Genomic DNA, 16,407 nt, shown 5'->3' with positions numbered 1-16,407 from the left:
AACATCTTGGATCTGACCTCCGGATTCTCCCAGCATCCCTCAGTCCCTACCTGTTACAGGGTATGGCTGGCACACCTGCCTTCTGCTCCATCTACTAGGAAAACAGATGTTTTAAATAGCAACCATGTGGCTCTTCTCCATCTTTGGTGATGACATTCAAGATGTAAACAGCCACATGACTTGGAGCCAATTTTACTAAGGTTAAAGGTGACTTTACCTTTAAAGGTGCCATGTAACTTTACCATCTTAAGATGACCACATGGGCCAGAAGGTGGCAGTGCATGCCTTTAATCCTAGCACTCAAGAGACAGAGGCAGGAGGATCTCTGAGTTCAAGGCCAGGGAGAGTTCCAAAACAGCCAGGGCTATACAGAGAACCCGGTCTCAAAAGAAGAAAAAACAATAAATAAATTAATTAATTAACAACCAAACAAAAAGCTTGTGGGAATATATTTAATTTCAGTGCATGTCATAACCAACCACTAAAAACTAGTTTTTTTTTCTTTTGGTTTTTCCAGACGGGGTTTCTCTGTGTAGCTTTGCACCTTTTCTGGAACTCATAAAGGTGTGTGCCACCACTGCCCGGCCAAAAACTAGTTTTAAATAGGTCACAGAACCTTAGTCAAAGTGCAAACCAAGTGCGGCAGTGGTGGCACACGATGCCTTTAGTCCCGACACTCGGGAGGCAGAGCCAGGCGGATCTCTGAGTTGGAGGCCAGCCTGGGCTACAGAGTGAGATCTGGGACAGGCTCCAAAGCTACACAGAGAAACCCTGTCTCGAAAAACCAAAAAAAGGAAAGGAAAGAAAAAAGTGCAGGGTTGGGAATTTAGCTCAGTGGTAGAGCGCTTGCCTAGCAAGCTCAAGGCCCTGGGTTGGCTCCTCAGTTTAAAAAAAAAAAAAAAAAAAAAGCTCGGCGGTGGCGGCACACACCTGTAATCCCAGCACTCGGGAGGCAGAGGCAGGTGGATCTCTGTGAGTTCGAGGCCAGCCTGGGCTACAAAGCGAGTTCCAGGACAGGCTCCAAAGCTACAGAGAAACCCTGTCTCGGGGGGAAAAAAAAAAAAAAAAAAAAAAGTGCAAATCAAGCCAACTACTAACCAGAGCTACTTTGATGTAGTTGCAAAACGTTTAGTCGGTTGCCATCAGGGCACGTGCTACTTTTCACCTTGCCTCCCTCGTCTTCCTTGTTTCTTAATGTTCAGAGTCAGATTCAGGGCTTTTTTGTGTGTGTGTGCGTGTGTGCGTGTGTGCGTGTGTGCGTGTGTGTGTGTGTGTGTGTGAGCGTGGAGGAGACTGTGCCGGTCTCACCTTCAGGGAGCTTAAGAACTCTCCGGCAGCCTTGCCAATAGGGCCACCACCTCCTCCGCCTTCCTACCCGGCTCGCTCGGTGGGCGGGGCCGCGCCTGCGCACCCGGGCCGGGCGCAGGCCCCGCCCCTCCGACGTCATCAGTGTTTTCGAGAAGAAGCCTGCGCCGTAGCTGTCAGCTCCATTTTGTGCCGGCAGTTCGTCGCCATCGCTGCACGCTTCCTACCGTCGCCTCGCGCGCTTTGTCCCCCGGGTTCGCGTCTGCGGAAAGGTAAGACGCGGTGTCGTCTGTCAGGGCCGTCCTCGCGTCCTCGCTACCCCGCGGTCTGCGTCCTTGAGTGCCCTGGATGTCGCGCCCGGGCTCCGCGGCGGCCCTCCCGGCCCCGCGGAGCTCCGGCCTCGCCCTTCCCGGCCCCGCGGAGCTCCGGCCTCGCCCTTCCCGGCCCCGCGGAGCTCCGGCCTCGCCCTTCCCGGCCCCGCGGAGCTCCGGCCTCGTCTCTGACCGGCGGTGGGAACGGGGCTCGCCGCCGCCGGGGCGTCCTAAGCGACGGCGCCCCGCTGCCAGCGCCAGCGCCCGCGGCCGCACCTAAGATGGCGGAGGCCGCGCTGGCCCCGCGGAATGGCGCCGCCGGGGTGCGGCTTCCGCCCGGGTCGTCGTGGTTTTGCTCTCGGCGGTGGTCGAGGGAAGAAGGGGCAGGACGCGGTTTTAGTGCTGATTTTGTTTGATTTGTTTTTCGATGTGAAGCGAAGGGTCTTTTGTGACCCGGCCGGACGCGCAGGCTGATGGGATCCTGCCCGCCGTGGGCGCAAGGGCGGGCGGCGGCTTAAGAGGCTTCCACCGAGACAGGGCCCCGCTTCTTGAGTTTGCTAGACAGAAAAGTGTCCCCCAAAGAGGCAAGCCCAGCGACAGGGCTTGTCACAGTGACAAGTGATTTTTACAGAGACGGGTTTAGGAGTTGGGTGGCTCTGGAGATTGTGACATTCTTTGTTTGAAACAGGGCTTTTGTAGCAACTTTAAAAGTTGGAAAGTATTTTCCTTTGTAGACAAAAGTTGTAAGATGTACCCTTTTTTTTTTGTTGTTGTTGGTTTGGGTTTTTTGTTTTCGAGACAGGGTTTCTCTGTGTAGTTTTGGTATCTGCCCTGGAACGCGCTCTGTAGCCCAGGCTGGCCTCGAACTCACAGAGCTCCGCCTGCCACCGCCGCCCGGTGTAAAATGTACTCTTGAGCGGGCATTGTTGACCTTTAGCAAAGGGTGGGGGAGCGCCCTAAGAGGATGAATCATCCCCCCTCTCAAGTAAACAATTTTATGGCCTTCATCATCGCGGACTGCCCTGTAAGCAAATTGGCTGTGTTAGTGACGATGCCTGAAGTTTGCTGACTCAGCGCAAAAGGCCAGCCAAGATCGGCCTACACCCATAATGAGCCATTTTTCTGTTCAGGCTTTTCCTTCTGTCTCCGTATTTTTTGAGTAGTAACAAACACATGGTAATATCTGAACAGATAAAAAATTAAGGTTAGTTGCGGTTGGATTGTTATAGGGAGACTTGTTCCTGGGAGGAAATAAATCATGTCCGAACCTGTAATTTGTACTTCTGGAAAGATGGTGGTAAAATTTTGCCTAAGCTATATAGAAACTTAGATTTGAAAGAAAAGGTCAATGCTGGACATGATATGCCTTTAATCCCAGTACTCTGGAGGCAGAGGCAAGCAGGTCTCTGAGGTCAAGGCCAGCCTGGTCTACATATTTCCAGTACTGCTAGACGCTACATAGTGAGAAGAAAAGGAAAAAAAAAATCTAAACTAGTGTGAATTCGCAAAGAAAGCTTTTGCTACACATCCCAGAAATCCAATTTACCTGGGAAATTTTGTCTTTTGTATAGATGAGACATTTAAAGAGACCTTACTGTCCTGACTGGGACGAAAGAGATTGGGATTATGGGACATGGAGGAACAGCGGCAGTCACAGAAGAAAGAAGAGATCATACAGCCCTGCTCGAGAGCCTAAGCCATGCAAATACGATCACTCCAAAACAACCGATGGGTAAGCAGGGCAGAGTGCTGAGGCTGTGGCAGCAGACATTGGGTTCTCAGGCCTTTGAGACACACACACCCAGAACCTTTAGTGACCCTCTTTTGGGGACCTTATGCCCTCTCTTGCACTCATAGGTACCACCCATACAGACAGGGCACATAAAGCAAAGTCTGTAAGAATTTCTTTTTTCAGCCAAGCAGTGGTAGTGCACACCTTTAATCAGTGCACACCTTTAATCACAGAGGCAGGCAGATCTCTGAGTTCAAGGTCAGCCTGGCCTACAGATCAAATTCAAGGACAGCCAGGACTACATGGAGAAACCCTGTCTTAAAAACAATTTAAAAAAAAAAAAAAAAAAAAACAGTTTGGGCCTGGGAATGTAGTTCAGATGTAGAATGTTTGCCTGCCATGCATAAAGCCTTAAGGGTCATGTACGTGCTATCACTTAATTGCATAATCAAGAGGTTACTGAAGGACAGTAGTTCAGTGGTAAAATACTTAACTTGGGCAAAGACCTTGAGTTCTGTCCCCTACATGCAGAGGACTTGGGGATTCAGTGTGGATTCTTTGTTCTGGTGTAGCAAACAAACTTCTCTCTTGTAGCTATTATCTGGACAGCAGATCCATACGTGAGAAAGAGTTCCATAGTCGACGCTACATTGATGAGTACAGGAATGACTACATGGGATGTGAGCCAGCCTATTACTATGGAGACCATGAAAGCAGATATCAGAATCACAGTAGCAAGTCCTCTGGGGGAAGTGGAGGAAGCAGCTACAAGAGTAAACACAGGACTCACCACAGCACTTCCCGCCATCGTCATCAGGCACATGGGGTAGGAGCACCTTTTAAATATTTTGAAAGGCTTTATTTTCCATGGAGAACAGGGAGCAAATTTGTGTTTGAGAAAAATTAAGATTAAGTATACATCACAACTCCAGCTTCTGGGAGTATTTCAGTATTTGTTGTGCACTGCATAGGAAATTCATGAAAACAATGTATGTATATTTAGTTCTGTAATAATAGGCTTATTATTGATAACGTTTTAGCTACTGATTGCCATTCTATTACTTTAGTGGAGGGGGTAACTAAAAATAGTATATTTAAAAGAGTTTCTTAATGCTATTTTAAGAAGTCTTATTTTGATTAGTTCAGTCAGTTTATCACAAAGAATTAGGAATTTTGTGTGAAGGTTAGTTATGACTATTTTAACCTGTTTATAATCCTTTTCTCATTAAGCAAACTACAGATTTGAACTTAATGGTTTTGTATATTAATTTGGAAATCATATCAGATGACATTTTAAATGCTGTGATGTTATATGCCAAATTTTTTCCTCCCAAAATTAGGACTATGGTTTTACTGTTTTAATACCTGTTTTCTTAGTGAGGGAATCTTAATTTGGCCACAGTGTACTAAAAATAAATACTATATCCTACAGTTTTGTAGCATTAAATTAGGACACTAGAAACTTAAAATTATGTTTCAGTGAATGCTACAGATAAGAAATTTTTTTTTAAAGAGAAACAATTGTGTTTGTGTTTTGTTGCCTTACCATTTTGAGTATCTTATCTGAAAATCTGTTCCTTGCCATGTTTTTCTCCTGTTAACATAAACTATGTGCCCTGTGAATTTCTGGGGACTGAATTTGAAATTGCTCCTGCCAACCGTTTGTGGCCTGGCGTGTATCTGAATGCCTGAATATCTCCCCGCTGAATGAATTTCGTATTCTGCCCTGAATTCACTCGGGTATATTGATTGGCTGGATGATCTTGGTGCCGCCCACTTGACGTTTCCAGAAGAGTCACCGAAGGAAAAGAACCAGGAGTGTAGAGGATGATGAGGAGGGTCACCTGATCTGTCAGAGTGGAGACGTACTAAGTGCAAGATGTATAGAATATTTTTCAACACTTATTAACTTTTCAGATAACATAATCTATATATATATATAGATTAAGATTTCAGGGATTTGGAAATCTTTTTTTTCTTTCTGTTTTTGTTTTGTTTCATTTCTTTTGGTGGGAGGGGATTATGTCTTTGCTTTCTTTAGAGTTTTAATATTTGTTGTACAGAAATTTCAGAACAGTAAATCAAGTTAATGAAATTAGCCTGAGAATGAAATCATTCTAAGAATAGTTGTATGTTTTTGGATGGTGTTGGCTGGATAAGTAATTAATGATGAGGAAATGCATAGCTCACCTAGAATAATCTGCATTGATAGTCTTTAAGTGCATTGTTTCTACTTCTTGTTAGTAAAATTTGTTTTCTCTTTTTTAGATGAAATTGTTAATACCTTAGGTGAAGGTGCTTTTGGAAAAGTAGTGGAGTGCATCGATCATAAAGTGTAAGTTTCAAGATTACATTTTACTTTTTTGTTGTTTTGTTTGTTTGTTTTTCCGAGACAGGGTTTCTCTGTGTTGCTTTGTGCCTTTCCTGGAACTTCCTTTGGAGACCAGGCTGGCCTTGAACTCAAAAGAGATCCGCCTGGCTCTGCCTCCAGTGCTAGGATTAAAGGCGTGTACCTCCACAGCCCAGCTACATTTTATTTTTGAGTTCTTCAGTAGAGAAAATTAGTTTAGCTGATACCAGATAACCTTTTGGCTTGGGTCTTTTGACTTAGGGTACTAAGACTTTCATAGGTAAAGGTACCTTCCTTTATTTGGTGCTTTTGAGACAGGGACTACTGTGCAGGCCTGGAACTCTCCAGTGCTGGGATCAAAAGGTATATACCATTTTAAACAAAACTAAACATATTTGCAGCTTCAAGAAAGTTGTAGTAAGTTGTGATGGCACAGTCAGGGCTGATGATTGCTCTTCTCTTCTAGATAGGTGTCAAAGATAGAATTATGTCCATCAAATCCTTAACCCATGCCCATGTTGATAATCAGACCCAGGGATTCAATGTGCTAAAAATGTTTTCAGATTTTTATTTTTAATTGTGTATGTGCACACATGCATATGAGTACAGAGGCTAGAAGAGGGTGTCCATATATGTGGTTGTGAGCTGCTCAGTGTGGGGTATTGGGAATTGAACTGTTGTAAAGTGGCACACATTCTGTTAAAGATAGAATTATTTTTTGAAACTTATGTGTTTCATCCTGGGAATAAGATATGGGGCCTTGATTATACAAAACAATCACCTTTATCAATTAGCTATAGATTTCCTGCCCCAGGAATGGTAGAAACTTTTTTCTAAATGAATTGAGTTGGAAGAGGCTGTAAGGTTCTCAGATTGTTATGTATGCAGTGTTCTGTCTGTATGCCAGAAGAGGGTACCAGATCTCATAGATGGTTCTGAGCCACTATGTGGTTGCTAAGAATTGTATCAGGACCTCTGGAAGAGCAGCCAGTGCTCTTAACCTGTGAATCATCTCTCCAGCCCCTACACCAACTTTTCTGATAATCTGGAGGAATATTTGAGATAGTACTTGATAGTGGTTGGGCACTATAAAAAAAAAAACCTAACTCTATTTGTTTTGAGTTTTAGAAGGCAGATTGAGGTAGTGTTCTCAATGTAGTATTAACCTAGACTGTTTATATTCTTTATTTGAAAGAACAAAGGGTAACTCGTGTAGTTGTATGGTTAGTCTTTTTTATTTAGTAAATGGTAAAAATTACTGGCTCTATTATAGTGAAAGATTATTTGTGCTTCTTAATGCTGAATTGCAGTGCCTTTTTTCTTTCCTATTTGAAACAGGGTCTCTGCAGACCAGGCTGGCCTCAAACTCAGAGATCCTCCTGTCTCTGACTCCAGAGTGCTTGGGATTAAAGGCATGTGACACTATGCCCAGCTTGGATTATCATCTTTTAACTTGGATTTATTCTTTCTAACAGGGGAGGTAGACATGTAGCAGTAAAAATAGTTAAAAATGTGGACAGATACTGTGAAGCTGCTCGATCAGAAATACAAGTTCTGGAACACTTAAATACAACAGATCCCCACAGTACTTTGTGAGTATCAACTTAAACTTGGGAAATAGTTTGAGGTTGATTTGAATTGTAAACTTTATTGAGTTATTTTGATGTGTTTATAGCCGCTGTGTCCAGATGTTGGAGTGGTTTGAGCATCGTGGTCACGTTTGCATTGTGTTTGAACTTCTGGGTCTTAGCACTTATGATTTCATTAAGGAGAACGGCTTTCTGCCATTTCGGATGGACCATATTAGGAAAATGGCATATCAGATCTGCAGATCTGTAAACTGTAAGTTCTTGACATGCCTTCCAGAATTTGAGTGAGACTAATATCAGACTAATTTGGATCTTTAAAAAGAACCTAGTGGGTTTGGGGGCTGTAGTTCAGTAACAGAAATGAGGCCTTGTGTTCTGTATAGCTTCATCACCACAGGAAAGTAAAGATGAGATCTAATGTGGGGTTTAAAAGCCAGACCTGAGAGTAGAGACAGATTGAGATTGGGGTCATGGTGGTTAAAAGATAGAAAGCTTGTTTGTTAAGATTCTGTTCAAAGCCAGGCGTTGGTGGCGAACGCCTTTAATCCCAGCACTCGGGAGGCAGAGGCAGGTGGATCTCTGAGTTCAAGGCCAGTGTGGTCTACAGAGTGAGATCTAGGACATGCACCAAAACTACACAGAGAAACCCTGTCTCGAAAAACAAACAAGAAGATTCAGTTCAATGGCTGGAGAGATGGCGCAGAGGTTAAGAGCACTCTTCCAGAGGTCCTGAGTTCAACTCCCAGCAACTGCATGGTGGTTCACCACCATCTTAATGAGGTCTGGTGCCCTCTTCTGGCATGCAGGTCTATATGCAGGCAGAACACTGTGTATGTAATAAAAAAAGAATAAGGAAAATTTTTAAAATGTTACCTTTTAGAAGAATCTATGAATTGTGAAGATTGAATGTTCACATACTTTTTTTTTTTTTTTTTTTTTTTTTTTTGATCTGAGGATCCAACCCAGGGCCTTGCACTTGCTAGGCAAGCGCTCTGCCACTGAGCTAAATCCCCAACCCGAATGTTCATGTACTTAAAAAATCTGTTCAAAAAAGCCTAGTAGTGGTGACACATGCCTTCAATACCAGTGCTCGGGAGGCAGAGGCAGGCAAATCTCCTGAGTTTGAGGCCAGCCTGGTCGACAGAGCGAGTTCCAGGACAGCTAGAGCTACAGAGAAATCCTGTTCAAAACAAAAACTGAAAAGATTTAATGTACATCTTGATGACTGTATAGTCAGTACATTGCACAGTTTGGGGTGTGACTTAGGCACACAACCTTAGGTTCAGTCTCCACAGGAAAGAAATGATTAAGTGTGAAATAAGATTTGGTTGATAATAAGTTGTTGGTCTATGGTGTTTAATTCATAATGTGGTAAGTTGGCACAATGCCTGCTTACGGTGTACAGAGCCTTACTCCTGAGCATGCTTCTTTTTAGATAGATAGTTTCTCACTACATAGACCTGGCTGGCCTGGATTTAGGATTTGTAAACCAACCTGGTTTTGAACTTCCTGTTGCCGTTTGTCCTAGCAACCTACTGACTTTTTTTTTCCCAAGTGCTGAGATTACAGATGGTAGCTATCATTGTCGGCTGACTTCTTGTTCCTGAGAGGTATAGTCTTAGTGCAGTTCAGGCTAGCTTTGCCCTCTGTCCTAGTACTAAGATTGTGTGGGAATGGACTACCACCACATCCAGCATCACTGGAGTTGGGGGATGGTATACTTCAATCCCTGGTGATTTGAGATGGGCCCATTGTAGAACCTGAGATCTCAGATCTCACTATCCTGCCCTAGAATGAACTGCTGGGTGCTGTGGATAGAGGGCTGTACAGCTGGAATAGCTTGTTATCAGGCATGGCTTCCCCGCCTCTGATTTTTCTAGACACCAAAGGTTGGGGTTAGATTTTTTTCTTTTGTTTTAATTTTGTTATTTTCATGTGTGCATAACACATGCACTTGACTGCAGGTAATCACAGTCCTAGGGTGTCAGATCCCTCTGGAGTTGGGGACAGGTGGTTGTAAGCCACTTGAAGTAGGTGCTGAGAATTGAACCCAGGTCTTGAAGTTCAGCAGGACAGGTACATGCTCTTAACCACTGACCAATCTCACCAGACTGCCTTGTTTTTAACTACAATCTCAGCCCGGGAGGGTGGTGTACATCTTTAATCACAGCACTCAAGAAGCCAAGACAGGCAAATCTCTGAGGTCAAGGCCAGACTGGTCTACAAAGTGAGTTTTTGGAAAGCCAGGGCTATAGAGACCCTGTCACAAACAAAATGACAAAAATCTCTTTAAGTACCCTACCTAGGCTGGTCTAAGACTTGGGATTTTCATGTCCTCCACTTCTTAGTGCTAAGAGTATAGGTGGCATGTGTTAGGATAGCAGGCTTGTTTTTCTTTTGATTTTTGAGACTGTAGTAACTCTTTGTACTTCTTTACAGTTTTGCACAGTAATAAACTGACTCACACAGACTTAAAGCCTGAAAACATCTTATTTGTGCAGTCTGACTACACAGAGGTTTATAATCCTAAAATGGTAAGTCCTTGTAACACCATCAGGGTACTAGTAAATACTTGGTTTCAGTAGTTTGCCTTTATAACTTGTCACTTCTGATTTTCAGAAACGTGATGAACGAACCTTAATAAATCCAGATATTAAAGTTGTAGACTTTGGAAGTGCAACATACGATGATGAGCATCACAGTACACTGGTGTCTACAAGACATTACAGAGCACCTGAAGTTATTTTAGGTCAGTACTGCTTATGCTTTAACAGCCCACAATGCTTTACTGTAGCCAACGTTAAATTGATAGTTTTATGACTGTTTGTTGATCATTTTCTCATCACACAACACTCTGAACTAGGGAATGTAGCTCTGGGGACAACTCTTGTCTAACCTTCCAAGGCCCTTAGCCCCATTCCCAGAATTATCAAAAAGAAATAATACAGTATTAGAAATTGTGTTAAGTGTCTCCAAATTGCTGGCATGGTGGCACATGTCTTTAATCAGAGGCTGATAGATCTCGTTAGAAGCCAGACTGGGCCACATACTGAGATGCTGTTTCAAAAACAAAAACCTTGAAGTTTCAACCAGCTGTGGAGCTAGCAAGTAACTTAGCCTTTAATCCCAGCACTCTGGAGGGATTCGAGGCCAGCCTGGACTACCAAGTGAGTTCCAGGAAAGGCTCCAAAACTACACAGAGAAGAAACCCTGTCTCGGGAAAAAGAAAAAAAAAAAAGAGCTTGTCAGGTGTTGTTGACTGTGCATCTTAGAATCTGCTCAGACCAGGGGTGGTATATCTTGGATCCCAGCTCCTGGGGACTGAGTCAGGAAGTCCTCATGCTCAAGACTAATCTGAGCTGCTATCCAGAGTCTGACTGTGCACCAGAATAGGTCAGGGAGACCGGTGTAGTCTAATGCTCCTGGCTACTGTGAACAAAAGTCAGAATACAAGATTAAACCTTATACATTGAGGGCAGAGCATATCACTAAATTCAGAACCTGATACTTTTGCTAGTATAACTTATCTTTTATGTTAAAATGTCTTTCAGAAATATTGAGATTTCTCCCCTGACATTGTGCTTTGCTTTGCAGCCCTAGGGTGGTCTCAACCATGTGATGTCTGGAGTATAGGATGTATTCTTATTGAGTATTATCTCGGATTCACAGTTTTTCCAGTAAGTGACAATGTTTAGTGGCTCTGCATTTAAAATAACTACTTTAATTCAAACAATACATTTATACAATGGAATTTTTTTCTGTTATAAAAGCCCAAAATTCAAAATTGAGTGATTTGTCTTAGGTAGTTTTACAGATATTCAAAACGGTTGTCAGCGACCATTTAGGGAAAACCACTGGCCAGCTTCAGGCTCTGATACTATTTTGCTGTCTGCCATTTTGATGACTTCTGAACAGCTGGGACTACAGAACTAGTACTGGGTTGTAGAATGGGGCCTGGTTTCTAAATATCTTTAGTTAACGAGTGTTTTTATTTTAGACTCATGATAGCAGAGAACATTTAGCAATGATGGAAAGGATTCTTGGACCACTACCAAAGCACATGATACAGAAAACCAGGTATGTTTACTTGAGTCATGCCATCTTTAGTACACTGGATTCTGATCAGAGCTATCAAAAATCAAACTTTTCAGGAAAATAGCATATTATTGATGGTGAATAATTTAGTACTTCTGTTGCTTGGCTATCTTAAATCTCTAGGAAAAGATTTAACCTTGAAAAATACAGTAGTTGATGCAACTATTCATCTATGCTGGATATTTTAAGCTTGCAGACTTCAAATGGTGACTGAATGTTTAACTGTTTTAGGAAACGTAAATATTTCCATCATGATCGATTAGATTGGGATGAACACAGTTCTGCTGGCAGATATGTTTCACGGCGCTGTAAGCCTCTGAAGGTAAGCTTGGGTGGTCTTAAATAACCAGGACTTGCAAGGTCCCACTTCCCCCACTTCGGGGTGTAGAGATTAAACCCAGGCTCTCATAGTCTACTGTGACCCTCTGGTCTATTTCTAGTTTTGAGTTTTGCTTTTGAGACAGGGTCTTGCAATTATATTGAGTTACTTTTTCTGTTTCAGGAGTTTATGCTGTCTCAGGATGCTGAACATGAGCTTCTGTTTGACCTCATTGGGAAAATGTTGGAGTATGATCCAGCCAAAAGGATTACTCTCAGAGAAGCCTTAAAGCATCCTTTCTTTTACCCACTTAAACACACATAGATTGTAAATACTTATAGTGCTCTGAAAGATTACAGACTGCGAGGTTGGGGATTTAGCTAGGTGGTAGAGCACTTGCCTAGCAAGCGCAAGGCCCTGGGTTCGATCCTCAGCTCAAAAAAAGATTACAGACTGCATCAGTCTAGTTTTAAATACTAAGTTATTTTGTATAGCTTTGTACATTTATGTTTTTTATTGTTTACATGATTTATTAAATACATGGCCAAGCCAAATAGGCATTTCAGTAATTAAAAGTTAATTTCGAATAAACTTTGCTTATGAATTTATAAGAGTTTATACAGTTTGATGTATTGTTTGTAGTCGTTTTGTTTTGATATGTGTCGTCACCCCCTTCGTCACCCCCCCTCCCCGGGTTTCTCTGTGTAGTACTGGGTGTACTGGATCCCTCTGTAGACAGGCTGGCCTCAAACTCAGAACCACCTGCCTCTGCCTCCCAAGTACTGAGATTAAAGGTGTGCACTACCACTGCCAGGCTTCTTAAAGTTTGGAAATACTTTATAGATGGCTGTTTTCACCTACATGTATGCCTGTTACAGATTAACTTGCTTTGTGAGTGCTGGAATTTCCCTCTCCCTCTCCCCCAGCTGAGGTCCCAACCCCCTTAAAATGTGTAGCCCAGGCTGGCCTCAAACTTGTGATCCTCCTGCCTCCAACTCCTTCAGCAAATCCTACTGGCATGGGCCACCACAACCGGCTGCTAGAAATCTTTAGAAGAGTAGCCCATGCTCTCCGTTGAGTATTCTCTCCCAAATGTATGAAGCCCAACTAAGGATTAGCCAAGGTTTTGGATTTTTTCTTTTTTTCTTTCTTTTCTTTTTTTTTTTTTGCCAGAGCTGAGGACCGAACCCAGGGCCTTGTGCTTGCTAGGCAAGCACTCTACCACTGAGCTAAATTCCCAACCGTATATTTTTCTTTTTTAAGGTTTATTGTGTATGCATTGTTCTGTCTGCATGTATGCCTGCATGCCAGAAGAGGGCACCAGGTGTCATGAGCTCAGGATCTCTGGAAGAACAGGCAGTGCTCTTAACCTCTGAACCATCTCTGTAGCCCCATATTCCTTTATTTTGTATTCAGGGCTTAGTACTGCTGTGTCCTGGCTAATCTATAGGTAGTGTATTCTGTTTGTTACTAAGATCTGTGTTCCTTTAGGCTAAGAAACTTTTGGAAGCCGGGCACTGGTGGCACACGCCTTTAATCCCAGCACTCGGGAGGCAGAGCCAGGCAGATCTTTGAGTTCGAGGCCAGCCTGGTCTACAACGTGAGATCCAGGACAGGCTCCAAAACTACACAGAAACCCTGTCTTGAAGAAAACAAAACAAACAAAAAGCAACAAAAAACCTAGAATCTTTGGTGGCCATATTTTTGAACTAAGGTTCCTGTAATAAGATAGGTTGTTTAGTTTTTGTTTGTTTTGTTTTGTCTATTTTTGTGGCCCTCTACACCTAGAGGTGGGATGTGATATTTGGGCTTCATGCATGTGGAGCACAGCCTCTGTTCTCTGGTCATTTATTTTTTGGTTTGATCTCTGGGAACAGTAGAAGGAGAGAACCAACTCTGGAAGGTATTTAACTTCTACATGGGTACACATGAACGAAATACTTAAAATGTGTAACTTGAAAATGCCTTGAGGGGTTTTAAGGACTGCAGATTTACAAATCCTCTCTTGGTACTAAGGATTCCAATACCAGTCAACCCCCTAAAGGTAAACCTGAGTATCTTTAAAATAAACTCCTAGCCTGGTGGTGGTGCGTGCACACCTTTCATCCCAGCACTTGGGAGGTAGAGCCAGCTGGATCTCAGAGTTCAAGGCCAGCCTGGACTACAGAATAAGTTCCAGGACAGGCTCCAAAGCTACACAGAGAAACGCTGTCTCGAAAAAAAAAAAAAAACAACCTCCTTGCCTTGAGGTTGGGGAAATAGTTCAGTAGGCAAGAGCACTTGTGCAAGCAGGAGGCCAAGGATCTGGGTTTAAATGCTCAGTGCATGTGTTAGGTATCCAGGCAGGGTCTTGGGTGGTGCAAATTTTCCTGAGAGCCCTGAAGAAACCTACCTCTTGAGAAGTTTGTGGCGATCCTGCTTCAAGGCAGTAAGGTGGAACCCAATAGAGCAAGACAAGCCACAGCCTGTTTTGACCTGCATGAGTGTGCACACACACAAATCATACACCACCAAAATCCTAGTTTCCTAGGCACTTTAGGAACATCACTCTTATGGTTTATATCAACAAGTCAAGATCACAATATGTATTGTTACATATATAAAAAAGTTTGAACAGTGGCTTATAATCTACATGGGAAAGGGTTCCCATATTCTGACTGATAATTTGTGATAGAGTTCCTAGTGTCCAATAAATTTTGGTTAAGATTTATTATGTATATAGCATGTTGGACTGCAGGCCAGAAGAGGGCATCAGATCTCATCACAACCATGTGGTTGCTGGGAATTGAACTCAGGACCTCTGGAAAGAGCAGTTGGTGCTCTTCACCTCTGAGCCATCTCTCCAGCCCAGTTGTGGATGTTTTTGCAGGGTAAGGTGAGTGACCTGGGATCTTACCTGTGCTAAACACTCAATGATGAACTACACTTCAACCTTAAAGAGTCTTAAATTGATTTTTAAAAAATTAGGGGCTGGAGAGATGGCTCAGAGGTGAAGATCACTGACTGCTCTTCCAGAGGTCCTGACTGAATTCAATCCCCAGCAACCACATGGTGGCTCACAACCACTTGAAATGAGGTCTGGTGCCCTCTTCTGGCCTGCAGGGATACATAATAAATAAATTAAAAAAAAAAAAAAATACTCAAGAGGCTGGAGAGATGGCTCAGTGGTTAAGAGCACTGGCTGCTCTTCCTGAGGACCAGGGTTTCCAGCACCAACATGAAGGCTCAGAATGGTAAAAAGTAAAAAAATTACATTTGAGACCAGGTATAGTGTATGTTGTTAATTCCAGCACTTGAGAGGCAAGGGCATGTGGATCTCTTATGATCAAGGCCAACCTTGTCTACACAGACAGTTGCATGCAGGACAGCAAGGACTGAACTGTCTCAAAAAAAAAGTTTTTTTTAAAACAGGGTTTCTGTGTATTTTTGTGCCTTTCCTGGAACTGGCTTTGGAGACCAGGCTGGCCTTGAACTCAGATATCTGCCCACCTCTGCCTCCCGAGTGCTGGGATTACAGGCATGCGCCACCACCACCCGGCCACTGTTTAGTTTTGAGACAGGGCTCGCTCAACATTTTGAGTTTTATTGAATAGGGACAGAAGAGAGCATGACCAGGCCTGTGGAAGACGTGTAGAGAGAGAGGGAGGGGAGGAGAAGAGGAGGAAAGGGGTCTGTGTCTCAGTTTTTATGGATCCCCCTGCACATGCACATATAGGCTTACAGAGCAGCACGTGCATAGATTGCATGATCACACTGCTTGTGGGATTATGTAGGATATAAGGCCCCCATGCTTGGCTACTGAACTGTGAATGTGTGGTCATGTAACTGGAGGAGTGGCCAGGAATCCCAACATTCCAGACTCAGTAGTAGAGTGCTCACCTAGCAAGCGCAAGGCCCTGGGTTCGATTCCCCAGCTCAAATTAAAAAAAAAAGTTGGGTGAACTGGAAGTGGGGAGTTGTCTCCCAAAACTGCTTCCAGCTGACTCAGTGGATGTCAGTTAACTCTTAGGGGGCAGAGAAGGGGGCTTCTGAGGTAGCCAGGCATCTTGGGATGGTGGGCTGTTGTCTGCTGCCTTGGAGCTGTCCATCTTTCTTGGCTTGGGACTCTGGCTGCTTGAGTCTGAGTGAGTGCTGGTGAGACAGAATAGCTTAGAAAAATAAGTATATACTTTTTCCTTTGGGGAGGGTTCCAGGGTGAGGGAGGGGGTCCTGGGACCAGGAAAGTTTGAGTTGTACTTATCTGAAGCAGATCTGACCTGTCCAGATGGATTCAAGTTGATTCCATGTAAGCTCCCAGCTACCGCTCCGTACCATGTCCATCTATCTACCCGCTGCCATGCTCCAGCCATGATGGTCACAGACCAACCCTCTGGGACTGTGAGCCCCCAAATCAAATGCTTTTATAAATTGCCTTGGTCATCGTGTTTTGTCATGGCAATACAATAAGACATCCAGCAAAATTTCAAAACCATTTTATTTTTTCCTAGTGCTCCGAGCAACTTTGAAATGGACCATTTTTCTACAGGATTTCTAATGGTTTTTAAAAAACCCATTAGAAGAAACTCAGATTAAACAATAAATCTACAATCAAATCGAGAACCTGTTTGATGCTGGGTATGGTAAATGCATATTTAACCCCAGCATCGGGGAGGAAGAGGCAGAGTTCAGGCCAGTCAGGACTAGCCTTGCAGCAAGTCTATTTACCT

General features: G+C 43.5%; 1 protein-coding gene across 1 annotated transcript; it reads left to right on the top strand.

The window, feature by feature from the left end:
• The first annotated feature begins 1,448 nt into the window (after window positions 1-1,448).
• Window positions 1,449-12,327, top strand: Clk1 (CDC like kinase 1). The gene is made up of 13 exons (XM_036173362.1): window positions 1,449-1,577; window positions 3,188-3,348; window positions 3,943-4,174; window positions 5,139-5,229; window positions 5,617-5,683; window positions 7,174-7,290; window positions 7,374-7,540; window positions 9,727-9,821; window positions 9,907-10,036; window positions 10,882-10,964; window positions 11,285-11,364; window positions 11,614-11,704; window positions 11,885-12,327. Exons 2-13 carry the CDS (start codon window positions 3,188-3,190, stop codon window positions 12,023-12,025), a joined length of 1,455 nt encoding a protein of 484 aa, XP_036029255.1. The 5' UTR covers window positions 1,449-1,577; the 3' UTR covers window positions 12,026-12,327.
• The last annotated feature ends 4,080 nt before the right edge of the window (window positions 12,328-16,407 follow it).

The sequence above is a fragment of the Onychomys torridus genome, chromosome 23 (assembly GCF_903995425.1).
Source record: "Onychomys torridus chromosome 23, mOncTor1.1, whole genome shotgun sequence".
Classification (NCBI taxonomy): domain Eukaryota; kingdom Metazoa; phylum Chordata; class Mammalia; order Rodentia; family Cricetidae; genus Onychomys; species Onychomys torridus.
Note: the sequence above shows the minus strand (reverse complement) of the source record. Positions and strands in the feature narration are given on the sequence as shown.

Bases quoted from the DNA above. Each gene is read 5' to 3' on its own strand.
- Clk1 (XM_036173362.1), top strand. From the start codon at position 3,188: ATGAGACATTTAAAGAGACCTTACTGTCCTGACTGGGACGAAAGAGAT. The intron at 10,037-10,881 runs GTCAGTACTGCT...TTTGCTTTGCAG, and splicing joins AGCACCTGAAGTTATTTTAG to CCCTAGGGTGGTCTCAACCA. The intron at 10,965-11,284 runs GTAAGTGACAAT...TTTTTATTTTAG, and splicing joins TCGGATTCACAGTTTTTCCA to ACTCATGATAGCAGAGAACA.